The 16,863-nt window shown below is 38.0% G+C and overlaps 1 protein-coding gene across 5 annotated transcripts in view; it reads left to right on the top strand.

The window, feature by feature from the left end:
- Positions 1–16,863, top strand: part of gpc5c (glypican 5c) — a 123,833-nt gene that overhangs the window by 40,985 nt on the left and 65,985 nt on the right. For 3 of the 5 annotated variants that reach the window (XM_079875464.1, XM_079875462.1, XM_079875466.1), the window contains exons 4-6: positions 4,259–4,404; positions 8,394–8,453; positions 9,929–10,051. In XM_079875464.1, the coding sequence (XP_079731590.1) occupies positions 4,259–4,404; positions 8,394–8,453; positions 9,929–10,051 (329 nt within the window). The remainder of the gene's footprint in view (positions 1–4,258; positions 4,405–8,393; positions 8,454–9,928; positions 10,052–16,863) is intronic. The other 2 variants (XM_079875465.1, XM_079875463.1) reach the window with 1 other exon arrangement.

Raw genomic sequence — 16,863 nt, forward strand, 5'->3', positions numbered from 1 at the left:
ATGGGTTTTATCATTGGAGATTCTCAGAATTGTGCCGCTGATGTACAGCACATGTGATCAAGTCAGTTGTTCCATGGGTCTGAAACTGTGACAACGGTAGAATGCTTGTGGAGATGCAGAGTTCACAAACAGATCACACACACACACACACACACACACACACACACACACACACACACACAGATCATTAATCAGCTGATTGTGTATGTGTGAGTAACAGCGTGGCAACAATGAAGCCAAACAAAGCAGTTAGAGAATCACAGTTCAAACACACACTCAAAGCCAGACCAACATGAAAAACAACCCGCTAACCAAACAGTGGAACTGGCTTCCCCTCCCATGCTGGCACAGCCACGGGCCTCATTCAGAACACTGTTTAATTCAACACCACTGAGACGTACTGTGATGTTATTCAAACAGCGCTGGCATTTCTGCATTTCCTCTTTTAAGATGTGAAGAGAGCATTAGATGTGCTTTTAAAATGTAAATATAGTTGAATGTATCAGTGGTGTTCTAATGGCCTATTATAGACCTTATATATCCCGGCCCTTTTCAGCGCTGCACTCGTTGTGTTCTGTCTTCTGGTTTGTATTTCCACAGCATGAAGGTAAGATTTTTTACGGATTTATGAATGAACTGCTCGTTTTAAATTCTTCCCGGTCTACTGACATTTGTTATGACATCCGCTTCAAACATTACAATGCTCACGATATCTTTTTTTATCTCTACAATCAGTAAATCCACTTCACCAGCAAATTACTCTTCGATAGCGATGCCATATACAGAGCTACCACGAAAACGGAAGATCAAAGACAAGATTCTAAAGATGGCTGTGCCATCCATCCATCCATCCATCCATCCATCCATCCATCCATCCATCCATCCATCCATCCATCCATCCATCCATCCATCCATCCATCCATCCATCCATCCATCCATCCATCCATCCATCCATCCATCCATCCATCCATCCATCCATCCATCCATCCATCCATCCATCCATCCATCCATCCATCCATCCATCCATCCATCCATCCATCCATCCATCCATCCATCCAATCAATCCATCAATCAATCAATCAATCAATCCAATCCAATACTTAGGCTCAGAATTAGTTTGTAAAACTGTAATGTTTGAGCCGATTACCCAGAACTGAATTTGGGGCAAAAGAGCACTGAGAAAGTAACGCTGCCTCTGGAGCGGATTCTTAAATGAACAAACTTCATTACACACCAACACCACACCATGTAACTCAATACTCCCCTAGAGAGAGACTTACACAAACATGACGATTGAAGGAAAGGTCTGTCTTAAAAACAGACAGTGCTCTGAAAGAGATATTAGTTTTTTTTTTAGAGCGGTGGGCACATATAAAGATCACATGCCTTAAATTGGCCTTCCTCATTGCACACTGTAGTAAAACTGCAGCCAAACGTTCAGCACACATTCAGCCTGTAACTCAAGGCCAGGCGCTCACAGCTCCCGCATGTGTCTTCCTCTGAGACTCATGGGATAAAGCACTGTTCAGACCCCATCTAATCACACCCAGAATGTTTCACACACTGGCATTTCACAGATATTACAAGGATGGACAGGTGCACACACACTCGCCAGACAAGAGCAAACCTCTGCTTTCAACAGTAGGTAATTGAGTAACAGTTGGCCAGTGGAATGGCCCATTGTACTTTACGTCACAGATTATTGTGTCGCTGAGGTCAATACTGCCTTTCTCTACATACAAGTGTGTCATGCCTATTTGCACATGCTTTTGAATCGTATTACAATCTTATTTTTGTTTAAGACTCTAGCTTTCACTGTAATGTCGAGGTGAGGATCTCTCTCCTACTTTTTTTAATAAAAACAATAGTATGGAATGAAAAAAGTAATCAAACAATTAAAGTTGCACATACATATCCGGTAAAGTTTAAAACCTTTCTTTGGAAGATTGACAGGTTAACAGTACTCACCTGTCAATCATCCAACAAAAACAAGGGTTTCCAAAAAAATACAGTTAAAATTACAGTTAGACTAAAATGGATTTTTGATCACCTCTGAATGTTGATAAAATGAACTAATCTCAAAATATTTTGGATCCCGTTTCAAATGAATCACTGACACAGATGTTACAGGTTCATGTGTAAATGTAGAGATTCCAAGGAGTGGGAGATCAGGAGAGTGACGTTGGGTTCATTCTGGGCCAAAGACATTTTGATTTTACCAATAGAAAGTCTGTCATGATTTGAAGAGAATATTTTGGGGGGGGTATTGATTTTTATTTTTATTATTAACATCAAATTAGCCAAGATTCACAGGGAAAAATTTCCAGACTATCTGGACGGAAAGTAATTTGATACATGATGAAACTTCATCTGGATAAAGAGAAATTCCATACATGCATAAAGAAACTCCATTGTTGTAAGTTTATTTACTCACTCTATTTAAAAAAAGTATACAGTACATGCTTTATCAGAACTGCATCTGATTTCTAATCTGAATTCAATGTACCTGTGACTAGGATGCAGAAATAATGCAACTTGATAAAATGCATGATGGTTCAAGGATAACCGTTGTATATTTGAGATCTCGGCCCAAAATCCACCGCTGGGTTTATTTACGGGGAAACGATGGTTCCCATGCTGTTCGTCAAAAAGGAGGAGGAAAAATATTTACAATGGAGGGTAAATCAATAAACTACACAGAATGCAACAAAATCAAAACACAAATATTTTCCCAGCACTCCCACATTTTTGGCTGATACCCATAATGCCTCATTCCCTTCAGGCTCAAATGCTTCTAAAAGTAAAAGGAAAACATTGCTTCGGTTTATTATTATTCATTAAAGCTGATATTTAACACAAGTCAGAGTTTAATAATGTTTGCTCAAGGTCTTAAGTATGTTAAATGTACTGATATCAGATATCTTAAATATACTGTAGTTTTATAAATATTTTAAATGTTCTTTTCCGTTACCTTGGTATGGTATCCAAAAAGACATCTGATTCTTATATATTCTTATTGAGCACGTGTTGGTTTTTTTAGAGGGGTGAATTTGTGAATTTTGCTATAACAATAATATATATTACTAACTTGCAGTGAACTGATTGATTTAAAGACACTTAGAATGTAATTTTTCAGTTTTCAGTCATTAGAAAGAAGCTAAACAATAACATTTTTTGGTAGTCATAGTCTGATTTCTGATTTCTTTCAAATAAGATGTTTATTTAAAAAACAACAACAACAATAAAAACAGTGACAGTTGTTTCCTTAAAGTAAATTCTTTTTTTTTTATTTTTTTTTTAGTGTATCTTGTTATTCATTCATGTTGCAAAGCGAGTGACAGAGCGAAGACTTGTCTTTTTCCTGTCCTCCAACTTCCCAGTGCAATGACAAATGATTCAGGAGATAAAGATTTATTAATGGCAAATAAAATTGTCATTATTAAAAGTGACTGATAGGAGAGGGCAGAAACTGAGGGTAATCATTTAGATTGCTGTAGTCGGGTCTTTGACTAATGGACTGGTGACGTCTGCCGGAGCTTTTAGTGGGATGAAACACCATTGATTAAATGTGTGTGTAAGAACGGGCAAGAGACAGAGGTGAAGGTGTAGATATAAAAGCAAATGCAGATTGAGATACTGTGTTGCAGCTATAGTCTCTAATGAGATGAACTGGTTTACACACACACACACACACACACACACACACACACACACACACACACACACACACACACACACACACACACACACACACACACACACACACACACACACACACACACACACACACATGTTTTTTCATCATGGTGGGGACTTTCCATTGACTTTTATTGTTATTATACCAAGCTAATTATATTTTCTGTCCCCTAACCCTATACACAACCCTCTCAGAATCCTTTCTGCATTTTTAGATTTTCATTAAGATGTTATTTATTTTGTTTATTAAGCTGTTTTCCTCTTGGAGACTGTTGGCTGCTTCCCACCATGTAACTGATTTCAGGTTTTACTGAGCTTATGAGGATATTTGATCCCCATAATAGACAAAACCAGAGCCAGACACACACACTGTGTCTCTGTCTTTCTGTCTGATTCATTCATTCATGGCTTTAATGTGATCTGTTACCGTCTGCTTTTCCATTAGAGTTTCATTTATCACAAAGACAAACACACGCTTACATCATCTGTTCTGTCTTCCCAAAGGAACAGAACATCACCACTCTCTTATATCTGTTCCTCTATCTGTCTCTCTGTTTTTTAGGTGGATAAAGTATGTGGTCACTCTTCAAACGCGTCTTCAAGCACAGTAGGGACGTTTCCTCAGACTTCAGTCACACCTCCACCTGCCAACATCTCACAGGACGTTCCAGGAGCCGATACGATCGGGATGTTGGCGCACCTTCACAGGTTAGGCTGGATCCCTATAGTTTTATCATTTACTAAGACTTGTGTAGTAAAAACTGTGTTTGAAAGATGCCCTTTTAACACTTTTTTTGTATTGGACATAGAAAGAAGTTATGATGTTTGAATAAAAATAAGCCTTGATTGATTATCTGTTTGATTAAATTTAATCGGACCGATTTCAATAATAAAAGCACATGTTGATCAATATGGCTATGACCACCAATACATTGTGCATCCGTATTTTAAACTGATTTGTTAGGCCCATGATTTCTTTCTGTGTTAAATAAGAAGCATGTCATATAGTGTGTGTAAATATGTGTGTATAGCCACAAGCTTTGGTCAAACAGACACATTCAGCCAGTGTCTCTAATGACCCTGATTTAAAAATATGCTATTGGACATTTATCTAAGTGTCTTCAGACCCAGATCTTCAAGGCCCACACATTACAGATACCCATCACTAAGTGGTAGGCTGGCAAGGACAGTGCTGTAACGGGCACTGAGACTGTTGCCAGCAGGAACACAGAGAGATAAATGGATTAGAGTTTTTTTTTTTCTGGAGTGCAGGAGTCGGTGGAGGAGAGGACAGCAAACACTCATCACCGTACAAATGACATCATCTCTGCACCCAGAGTCATGGAAATGCTTTGACCAGCAAGCCAGGAGATTTATCATTTAAAAATGTAAAATTATTTTCAATGGGTAGCTAGAGTGCTCCATCATTAAGACAGATCAGAGGTCAAAACAAAATGTTATAATTAGTAAAAATATATGTTAAGTCCATGTTGAACCTCAAATGATATGCATAAAGGAACTCAACAGCAGGGTTCTGGAAGTAAAAAAAGCCATTCAAAATCTTCATGGTGAAACGGACTTAATTAATAATGTTTAAAACTTTTGTGCTCTGAGGTTATTAAATGCTTTTTTCACTCAAAAAATAAATAAATAATCTTAATTTTCATATCTTTAGTTTGTTCCCTCTCTTAAGTCATATGATTTGTCTAAAGCCATAAGATAACTTTATGTGAGGAACAGACCAAACTTGAAACTTATTTAAAGTACTTCACCATTTTCAGTCCACCAATCAGATAAGTCATAGATACCAGCATCGCAGCAGTCACCAGACACTTTTTCCAAGCTATTGGAGGCTAGCTGGGTAACATTAAGAAGCTAATACGGTTCCGTTAATACAGTATTATGGATGGATTTATGAAGACATTAGTAATGTTTTCTGAAGAATTAAAGTGCCCCTATAGTGCTATTTTAAGGGTTCCTAATTTTGTTTCGGAGGTCTCCTACAATAGTTTATATCCATCCAAGGTCAAAAAACACTTTAATTTTCTCATAATAGATTGCACTTCATATTTCTCAAAGAGTCTGAAAACGGTTTGTTCGAAGATTCAGTCTCTTTAAGCCCCTCCTTTCCGAGAGCCTACTCTAACTCTGACTAGTCTAAACGTCTATAACCATATCTGAATTTAAGCCCAGCACTTAATACACAATGATGCGAACAGTAAAGATGGCGTTGGATTTTCCGTATCAATTCCAGCGCGAGTCATCATCCTTTTGAAGTGCAAGCAAAGTGCTTTCACATCGCAGTATCTTCTTGACAGGGCCGGAGTGGGGCCACTTTTCAGCCCGGGAGTTTCAGGCCCAAGACCGGCCCACTTTTTCCATGGTGGAATTCCAAATTAGCACTTTTTCCAAATTGGATAAATGAAGCAACAGTTCAGCTCTTACTATTTTGTAGTTTGTATTAATACCATGGTTCAACAAATAATGTAAAGGTTAAATAATAATCCACTTAGACTTTATAAGAAGCAATTGCAACTTTATTTCACGCAATTCTGACTTTATAACACACAATTGCAACTTTATTTCACACAATTGCGACTTTATTTCACACAATTCTGACTTTATATCTCGCAATTCTGACTTTATATCTCGCAATTCTGACTTTATTTCTCAGAATTGCGAGATATAAAGTCAGAATTGCGTGAAATAAAGTCGTAATAAAGATGTAAACTCGCAATTGTGAGATAAAAAGTCAAAATTATCTTTTAAAATGTTTTATTCTGTGGCGGAAACAAGCTTCCATACCTCCTGGCCTCTTCCTCCCATCCATCCTCCCTGACGCGTACCGTTACAGTAGGGCCGGCCCAGCTATCGGTAGGCGGTGCCGCAGTAGCCTACCTGAGAAAACGTTTTGGAAAAGACGGGCTATGGACCCAACCAACTCTATAGGAGGGGAGGGGAGAACTCCCTCACATGGTACAACCCATGCAGAGGCTGCGCGCTGCGGTGTCAGAATGCAGAACCTGTGTAGTCTAATGTAACTAACGTGACAAAAAAATCCTCGACCGGCCCAAAAGTGAAGCGGCCCACCGGGAATTCTCCCGATTACCCACCCCGGGCCTGCTTCTTGACATGTCAACAACATGGGCTGAACTCTTCCAGGCCTCAGCTACAACCATAGTGTTGAGGGTGGGTCAGAGTAATAGACGCTGTTCACAGGCAGCCAATGAAGACCATAGGCTGGTTTTATGAAATTTTGGTGAAAATTTGGTGCAAAAGGTGACATATTATTCCCCTTTTCACAAGATGTATTATAAATCTATGGTGTCCCCAGAATGTGTCTGTGAAATTTCAGTTCAAAATCGCTCCGTTTTTGTGTGTGAGTCCCTTTAAATGCAAATGAGCTGCTGCTCCCCGCCTCCGTTCAGAAGAGAGCCAATCCTTTACACGAGCTTCGGATACTCCAGCAATAACAAACGTGAATTTCAGTCAAATCTCAGAAATAACTCGTAGCGGAGTGCAGCCTTACAGAGAGACTGTACATTTTAGACTGCAACTGGACGTTTCTGAATCACGGTTAGTGGATACATGTATGTAGTTGTTGTGGAGTTACATTGATTCATCTCATCGACTTGCATGTACCACTGACTGTCATGTTTAACTTTTACACAAGTTGACAGTTCCCTGAGGTCTTTATAAAACAGCTGTGACATATTTTGGTCAAATAGTGTTCTATGCTTGTCTGTGCAGCCAATGACAGAACAGTTTGCATGCTTTGCACAAACTTTTGTTATTGCGTTTGAACTGGTTACACTGTTGTCGCTTGCGAACGTCCAGATTAAGGGGCGGTAATATTATAATATTATCCCCTTCCTACGTCAGAAGGGTAGCGAAATCAGATCGGCTTAATCTTTGACATGTTTGCAGAGAAAGGCTTACCAAAACAAAGTTACTGGGTTGTCACTTTCCACGTTTTCAGGGTTGTAGATGCACACGGGACCCAATTATAGCCCTTAAAAACGGAAAAAGTCAGATTTTCATAAAATGTCCCCTTTAAATTGTTACGTAGGTATGTAACAGGACATAATACTAATTGCTGATGACTTGTATCAGTTCAGAATCTATTCTTTCTATTAAGAGACTTGTATAGACTTAATAACCTAATTTGTCGTGGACTTTGATCTTTAAAACTTTGCAGACCTTTTACATTTACATAACTATTACACACTGCAAGTTAATATTCAAAAAAGCATAATAAGGACACTTTAAAGCAACTGATTCGATTTCATTTTGTGCTTGCATTTAATTCCCTCAAATTGTTAAATGCACCTTTTTTAATTTTCTAATACATTTTTTTTTAATCTCAGAGCTTGGTTTTAATCCTTGACAGTTTTCTGAAATGTCTATTGAGAAACTGAGTGGGTAAAAAGTACTTTCAGAATCTAAGTTGGTGGTCGCTGTTGAGTTTTATTGCTAGTGTGTTGTAACCCATCTTCCAGGTTCTGGTTTGCATGTGCATGAGTGGTTTTAATTTTCTCCATGGTCATGATTTTCTCTCCCTCTCTCACCATCATCCCCTCCCCCTGTTTTGTTGCCCTTTGGTTTCTTCCATCTCTCTGTCCTCCCCTCCAAACTGCTTGCCTCGTCCTCCTCTGGACTGTTCCATTATCTTGTACTGGGGGTTTGACCGTTCTCAGTTCACTCCCTCTGAAAACCTCCAAGAGCGATAGAGCTAGAACTCTGAAAAAGGTTGCACGGTAAGCATGAATGCATTTACTAAAAATTGCATTTATCTTTCTTTAAAATGTGTCTCTGCGTGTGTGCTTACTTTGGATAATATAGGTTATTTTACTACCTCTTACTACCTTACCAGTTAGGGTGTTTTCACTCTAATACTTTTAGTGCTGATCGAGTCCCTTTGTCATTAGAGTTTGGTTTGTTTGTTTGTTGTGAAACCTGAATGGTTGGGCCCAAGTCTGCTCAAAAAAATGTTCTGGACTGCGGTTCATGTGGACTCCAGTATAATTCACATTTGTTACGAATACAGTCTGGCCTAATTTTTGCATGTGAACCACTAATCGTAGCATCATTTGTTGTTCGTTATTGACTCTGGATGACAGAAACGTTTTAAAAATGTGGGGTTATGGCAGTGGGATGGAATTGAACTTGGGTTCAGATCAAGCAAACAAATCAAAGTGTGAAATCAACCCTTGTAATTGCAAAATCAGGATGCCTGATTGGTTCCTTACTAAGCATGTGACCTGTAACTACCCACCTCCATGCTCCTAAAGTCTATTTTATTTTATTTTTCATTGACTTAAAAGGTTGGTTCACCCAAAAATTTAAAATCTGTCATTAATTACTCACCCTCATGTCATTCCAAACCCATAAGGCTTTCGTTCATCTTCGAAACACAAATGAAGATCTTTTTGATGAAATCTGAGAACTTTTCTGTCCCTCCACTGACAGCTACGCAACTACCACTTTGACGTTTCAAAAAGTTAATGAGATCGTAAAACGAATCCATATGAATTGAGCGGTTTAGTAAAAAATTTCTGAAGACACCTGATCGCTTTATATGATGAACAGATTTAGGCTAATTTAGGCTTTTATTCACATATAGACGTTGATCAGTGAACATAAACAGAAGCTCAACCGAACCTGCTTGACACGTGAGAAGAAACCTCTTGCGGAACACAAGAATGAACCTCATTGGTTCTCGCATGTCAAGCAAGCATGATTGAGCTTTCGTTTACCACAACTGATGTGTGAGTTGATGAATGATATGTGAATAAAAGCCTAAATTTAATCTGTTCATCATATAAAGCAATCGTGTTTCTTCAGAACATTTTTGAGTAAACTGCTCAATTTATTTGGATGAGTTTTATGACCTCTTTATGAACTTTTTGAAGCGTCTGGCAGTTGCATAGCTGTCAATGGGACAGAAAGCTCTTCGTTTGTGTTAACAAGATGAATAAAAGTCTTAAGGGTTTGGAACGACATGAAGGTAATTAATGACAGAATTTTCATTTTTGGTTGAACTATCCCTTTAAATATAATATTTAAATCATATAATTAAATACTTCAAAACAGGTTCCTAAAGCTGTTGTTAGCGATACAATTAATCTTTCTCTGAGTTTTGTCTTTCAAAACTTTTAAAAACCTCTTTTTCATAATGTTATTTATGGCTTGTGATCTATATGTGTTGTTTATTTGTTGATTTGTGTTATAGGGAGTTTACAGCCTACATCTCCCGTTATAAGTCCTTCTTCGCCATACTTCCAGAGATGTTGTGCGAAGCAGAAATGGGCGTCGATGAGCTCACGTGTTGGAGTGGAGACGACGTGGTCAAAAGGTGAGACATTCAGAGTGTACAAACAAATGACTTTGCACTGGAAACTTGGCACTTCGAGTCTGGTTTTACTTTTCCAATTCCAAATGGAGTAGAAAATCTACCTTTTTATGTAACTGACTTTAAAGAAATTAGGACTAGTCTTGAAGGAAAAAATTAGATGACTAACTTTTAAGTCTAGTCTAAGCAGTTTATGTAACCAGCCACAGACTAGGCTGGTTTAAGTGGGGGTTTTTTCAGCAGGGTAAACTCAGTGTTTTGCCGGGTCCCATCTGGCTCGGGTCTGGTATGTGCATGTGAGTTCTCAAGAAAAAAGAAACACATCATTGCAAATAATCACTCAGGAAAGTACAGATGGAAAAGCCAAACACACCCACAGAGCTCCTCCATTAACAAGAAATTACCTTTGGGTCGCACTGACTGACGCCTAATAGATTTATAACAAATCTGTTGCCCCTCAGAGAGAAGTGTTTACTTTGAGAAAGTATGTCTGGCTCCAATTTCATGCCTCAAAAGATAACTCACCTTAACGACCAATGACAAACGACTTAACTGATGTAAGGCAGCATAGAGGATTGCTGTTGCATTAACAGCCAGGAGATGTCGAAGATGCCAGATTTTGATTTCTATCTTTTTTTCCCCTTTCCTTCCCGCTCTCTCTCTCACCAAATTCTTTGTCTCTAAGTGGTTTGACTCAAGAGGCTGTTTTGTGGTGTTTGTGGCCCAAAGAAAGTCTCTTTCTCTCACATCCATCACTCTTTCGTTCTCAGAAAGGTCACGTGGCAAACGACGATCTGTGTTTCATTTCCCTGTTGGCTTCACTTCTTAAGGACCATCAGCAGAACATGCAATTATGACAATATTCTCTCTCTCTCTCTCTCTCTCCCTCACTCCAACTCGTTCCGTCCCCTCGTACCAAAATGTGGTTGTCCCTCCTCCCATCAGTCTCTATAGTAACCAACCAAATCCTGGCCATCAACAATGCAGTGAGAGAGAGAGAAAAATTGAAAGATGGATAGAAATAATCTATATATGGCTCTCCTCTGCATCAATGTCCTTATTAAAAGTACTGGCGTGGTACCATAGTGTTCGATGGTAATACTATTTTACTTTGATGTACAGTAGACTATGGTATTGAATTATCTGTGTACTCTGGTATTTACATAAAGTCTTTCAGCATTATGTACATACGTAAGTTATAATACTATAAATATAACTTTTGACAATGTTATCTGAACAGAAAAGTTATTTCTAAAGAGGAGGGAAATTGTACATTTTAGTGTAAAATTACAAACAAAAGCTTTTTTTTTTTTTTTTTTTTGAAAATCATGCAACTTGTGAATCATTCCCATAAGACCGTGAACGTGTATTAAAGCAAACAGGGTCGATTTAGATTTCATGTTGACTTGAAGCAGCATGTAAGGATTTCGATCTCCAGTAAAAACACACTCTCTACTGCAGTCCCAAAAAAAAGAAAAAAAAAAGAGTTGTCTTTTCTTCATCCCTGTTTCTGTCTCTTTCTCCCCCCCCCCCCCCCCCCCCCAACAGAACAGTCTGTCTGTCAGCGAGATGCAGAACAGAAACAATCCCAAATTTTTTTTTAGCATTTTTTAACTATTTGGAATGAATATTTGAATGTGAATGTTTAGACTTGTTTAGACCAGTTAGAATAAAAGTACTTTACAGTGGTTTTAGCTGTATTTTTCAGCAGATTGCTTAATGAATCATCCAGGGTCTTTATCTTTGACTCCATTGGATACTCTTTCACATTTGGGTTGGTGTTACTCCAAGCTCTCTGCTGTCTCCAAGAGTCTCACTTTGTATCCTTTTAAAAATTCATCAGTTTTTCACCACAGCTCTTGCTTAGTTGGATGGTGTGGTGTAATGGCTAAGCATCTGGGCTGGGAACCAAAAGGCTGTCGGTTCAAATCACCTAAGGGACAATTCATAAACCATCACCGTGGTGCACTTTAGCATATTTCGTTGAAGTGAATCTGTTCCAGAGTAATTTGGATAAAAACTATGTTGCAGGACTGTTACTTAACAGTTTCTACGCACCAGAACTTTCCTCTCCACTGTGGACTCCAAATTGATTGATAATCGCCCACTGGTCCCAGAACCCAAGTCCAAACTGCATAACCTCCTGAAGTACAGGATTTGAAATCTTCCATCTTTGTACATGAGTGCTGGGTTCTGGACACAATTGTCAAAGGTCAACTATAATGCTGAGTACTTAAAAATATCCATCCATCCATCCATCCATCCATCCATCCATCCATTAGTACAGCAAGTACTAGTACCATTGCTTTTTGCAGTTATGGCTGAATAATTAGAATAAAAAGAACAGAGATGTGATTAATCACTTAAAAGTCTTGAAAGTGGACAATTAAAGGGATAGTTCACACAAAAATGAAAGTTCTGTCATCATCTACTCACACTCATGTCTTTCCAAACCGGTATGACTTTATGTGAAACAAAAAAACTTTTTTTTTCAAAAGTCAAAGGTGTCTTTTTTTCTTGTTGGACATGGGTTTGGAACAACATCAGAGTAAGTAAATGATGACAAAAGGTTAATTTTAAGTAAACCATCCTTTGATGTTTTATTCACATTGACAGCGATTTCATCACTGTAGATCTCTAAAGTAAGTCTCTGTACTTTTTTTTTTGTTTTGTAAAATGTAAAAAGAGGTGAACTCCATGGTCTGCACTCCCAATTGTAGTCACTGCATCAATGGTCAGTTGTATGAAAAAAATCAGGACAAATTAGTCACTAAATGTCACTCATATTGTTTAAAATAACCAAAACTCCTTGAAACAAATCGCTGTCAGTGTGAAGAGAGAGACAAGACAAGACTCGCAGACCAGAGTGATTCCTGGCGTTACAATCCAGTGACAACCTCTGAAGGTGAGGTGTGGATTGGGTCGTCCTGCAGAAGAATGCAGGAAGGTCTCTCAAGGGCCGCTGTGCTGAATCTGGGTCCCCCGCGGCCTGGAGCCGGAACAAAGGGCCTCCTGTGAGCTCTGTGTGGGAAACAGTGGAGGAGAGAATCCCAACGCCCAGCCTGGGAATGTGCCCTCTAAATACATGGAGCAAAACCCATACAGAGAGAATAAATATTGCACACACACACACGGATGTTAGACTGTCTTTTTCTTTATAATGGTGTCACATCTCTTCATCAGTCAAATCTATGTACGTGAAGGTTCATGCTCATGCACAGATCACTTCAAAGCATGTCAGAGGGGATGGTGATTTGATTTCTCATTTGTTTTCAACTCTTTCATGCTAGGCTTCTGGAAAGACTCAGCAGTCGATATCAGGCATGAAACGGCGACAAAGCGATTGTGTGTTTGCGTGTACGTGAGTGTCTGTCCTTGCGTGTCCATTCTCTGCTCATGGTTCTGCAGGATTTGGGGATGTTTGGTCAGAGATTCTGAATGCCACAGATTTTTATGCCCTCACAACAAACCAGTTGTTTACCATTCACACATCTGGAAGCTATTCAGTCACCGTGATCTGCTCTCTTTTTCTCTCTCTCTGCTTCCTTCTTTCCTCTTACTGACTATCTCAGTTCCATGTTCTGTCTCTTCCTCTGTGTGTGGCCTTCTTCCACAGATCACACACCAGAGACACATTTAAAGTCGTCTTCGGTAAAGACTGCCGTTGTGTTAATAATTCAGATTTTGTGTGTCTGTGGGTTGTAAGAAATTCTGGAAATGGGGATGCTCAATATAACAGCTTTAGAATGAAAGTTTTAGAATAAAATAAATATTTTATATGATTTATTTAGAGTATATTATTATTATTTTAAACTTAACCTTGCTAGCAGGAACTTTTTTCTATTCTGTGTTTGATGAAAAAAAATCTAAAGAAAAAAAATCCAATTGCATTTTGGATAGAAAATATTTATTTATTTATTTATTTATTTATTTATTTATTTATTTATTTATCAATCATAACAAACAACATATGATGCTGAGTTTCCATTGTTTCACATATTTTTCTTTCTTTATTTTGTTTCTTTTTATGTATTTTATTTTTATTTTATTTGTGTTGCAAAATAGTACAAATACTTGAAAACTGCATGCTGTTTTAAATTAGCTCATATTAATATCAGTATGTAACTTTCAAGAATTATATTCTTAAATTGCAGTTTTTGAGTATTGAGTATTTGCAAATTGAGTATTTTGGGTTCAGGGTTGTAATTATGATTAGCTTTATTTAAAAACAATAGAAGTCTTTGGTATGTCTTCACTTGGATAGCTACAGTAGTTGAATATGTGCGTGAGTGTGAGATAAGTGGTCATATTGAACAATATAAGTCAAGCCGGCTCAGTGCACACTGGGAAAGAAGACACCCGACCCATTCCCATGACCCACGTTCAGACTGTGGACCAGAACACACACGCACAAGCGCGTTTTGAGTAGTTAATTGTCTTCGGTCACTACAGTCACATTGATAAATAGAAAGAAAGAGGATGAAACCATGCATTTCATCACATGTTCGGACTGTTATGTAGAGGCAGGGTGTAAAATTAGCTTTAATTGGTTGTTTTCTTAGTTGATTAGCCCTGACGAGCGTGTTTGTAGATCCCTATTGGTGCTTGTTGCTTTTTTCCGGCCTTTATATTTGCTTTGTTCTAATTAACAACACTGTTCACATGTCTTTGTTATGCTCTGCGTTCTGGAACCCGTGAGACTTGCACGTTCTGGAACGTGCTTCTGGCGAAAGGACAAAAACAATCCTCCCCTTATATAAGACCCTAAATTTAATTATCTGAATCAATCCGGGGAGGGACACAGACGATTCTATTCCACATTTCATTCCAGAGACGCATGGCTGAATCAGATCCGATAACATCACCTCAGGGCCCTTCGGATGCGATCCACACATGCTGTTGAAAATCAGAAGTTCGTACAAGAGATGGGCGAGACATTACAGGCTCATCAGTGCCAGGGCTGTAGTATAGATGCCGAGTTCATTTAGGAGTTAGTCAGCCTGCTTGGGTTTTTGACCTCATAGAGAGAGAGAGAGAGAGAGAGAGAAAGAGAGAGAGAGAGAAAGAGAGAGAGAGAGAAAGAGAGAGAGAGAGAGAGGAAAAACAAGTGGAAAGTCTGTTTAATGTAATGTGGCAAGACGGAAGAATTTTAAAAATGTTATCGTTTTTCATTTGCCCAGACCAGAAACAATTCCCCCCGCTGGATATTAGCCACATGTTGTTATCATTTTAGCAATTATTGGATGAATGTTGTGTTTTTATCTGAATATATTTATGAGGTAAATTCTCTTAGTCCTGTCGTCCTTAGACCACCATGATTTCCCTGCCTTTCCAGGCTGGTTTATGTAGATACTGGTTGCCAACCCTAAAGCAAAGCAGTACATTCTGAAATATTTCGGTATCACTTTACAATAAACTTCAGTGTTAACATGAATTTATTCATCTTAATTCCTTCATACAATACATTTTTTAACAGGTCAAATATTAAATGAACACAATTTTTATATAAAATGTAAAGTGTCACACGATTCTTTTATTTGGTGCTCAAAAACAATTCTTCTTATCGATGTTTGATTGATTCTTTATAAAAATGTATACAGTCAAACGAAACATTATTCTGACACCAGATATCATTTTTGATACAGTATTTTTTTTTTTTTTTACTAGTGGGTGCAGGACACCATAGTTAATTTATGTAAGTGAGGATAGCAAAATAAAGTAAACTGTGACATATTATACCCAAAAATTCTTCATACAGTGGACTAGGAGTAAAATGTATACCAATTTGGGACCCTTTGACCTGACCATGTTTTGCTTCAGTGTTTTTTCTTTAATTGCTAATGCGATCTTTTTACACCACAGACTGAACAAAATTAAGCATTACTTGGTAATTGGTTGACCTAAATTGGTATTATCTAATTGTTTACTTATATTTAACAGCTGACAGCTATTCAACATAATTCATTTGTGAGACAGTCTAACAGAAGGATGGCCAAAACCAGTGAAATATCAACTGATTTGACAACTCTGAGTTCTTGTCATATTAACCAATATACTGTACATAAACCTAATAAATGCTGCAAAATGTGTTAAATGTTCATGATACCTAATGCATTAAGTAATGTTAATGAATTTAACCTTATTATAAAGCTTTCCCAATATATGAACTAATCAACTCTTAACCCTCTGAGGTCGGCAAACGCGCCCCCGCGTTTTGCTGGATTTTCTTCACATTGTAGAACTATAAACTTAAATTACTCCGTCATTTATGGTCATACAGAAAAAAGAAATATAAAAAAAGAATCTGTGATATTTCTACTTTTATATGTGTCCACTTACAATCAAATCAAAACATTGTGCTTTTGTAAAATAAAGAAAATAAACAGGGTGTGCGTTCTGCCTCTCCGTCGCGGTGAACTTTTTTTTCTTGAGCACGTCTATAAACTGAAACAAAACTCAGCGAATACTTGTCACACATTTATGAGCCATATACCTTTATAAACATTTAAGTGTGCACTTTTAAATGATCAGATTCAAACTGAAAACAAATATTCTCTGTTTAAGTAATTTGTATAAAACCAACAAGATGTCCAGCTTCTCAAACGCTTCCTAATTATTTTTAATTTGAACACGCCCACTCGCGCAAAAGATATTCACATGCAAATCTCCACATGGAACGCGATCGCGCTCATTACCTCAAAAACAAAACACCAAAACACTTCACAAGTCTCTGCTTTTCGTCGAGTTTGAAAGGCACACCGTGAGCTTACATTGGATTTAGGCTACCTCAGAAGAAGAAGAATGCGATTTGAAGA

The sequence above is a fragment of the Squalius cephalus genome (genome assembly GCF_949319135.1).
Source record: "Squalius cephalus genome assembly, chromosome: 7".
NCBI lineage: Eukaryota > Metazoa > Chordata > Actinopteri > Cypriniformes > Leuciscidae > Squalius > Squalius cephalus.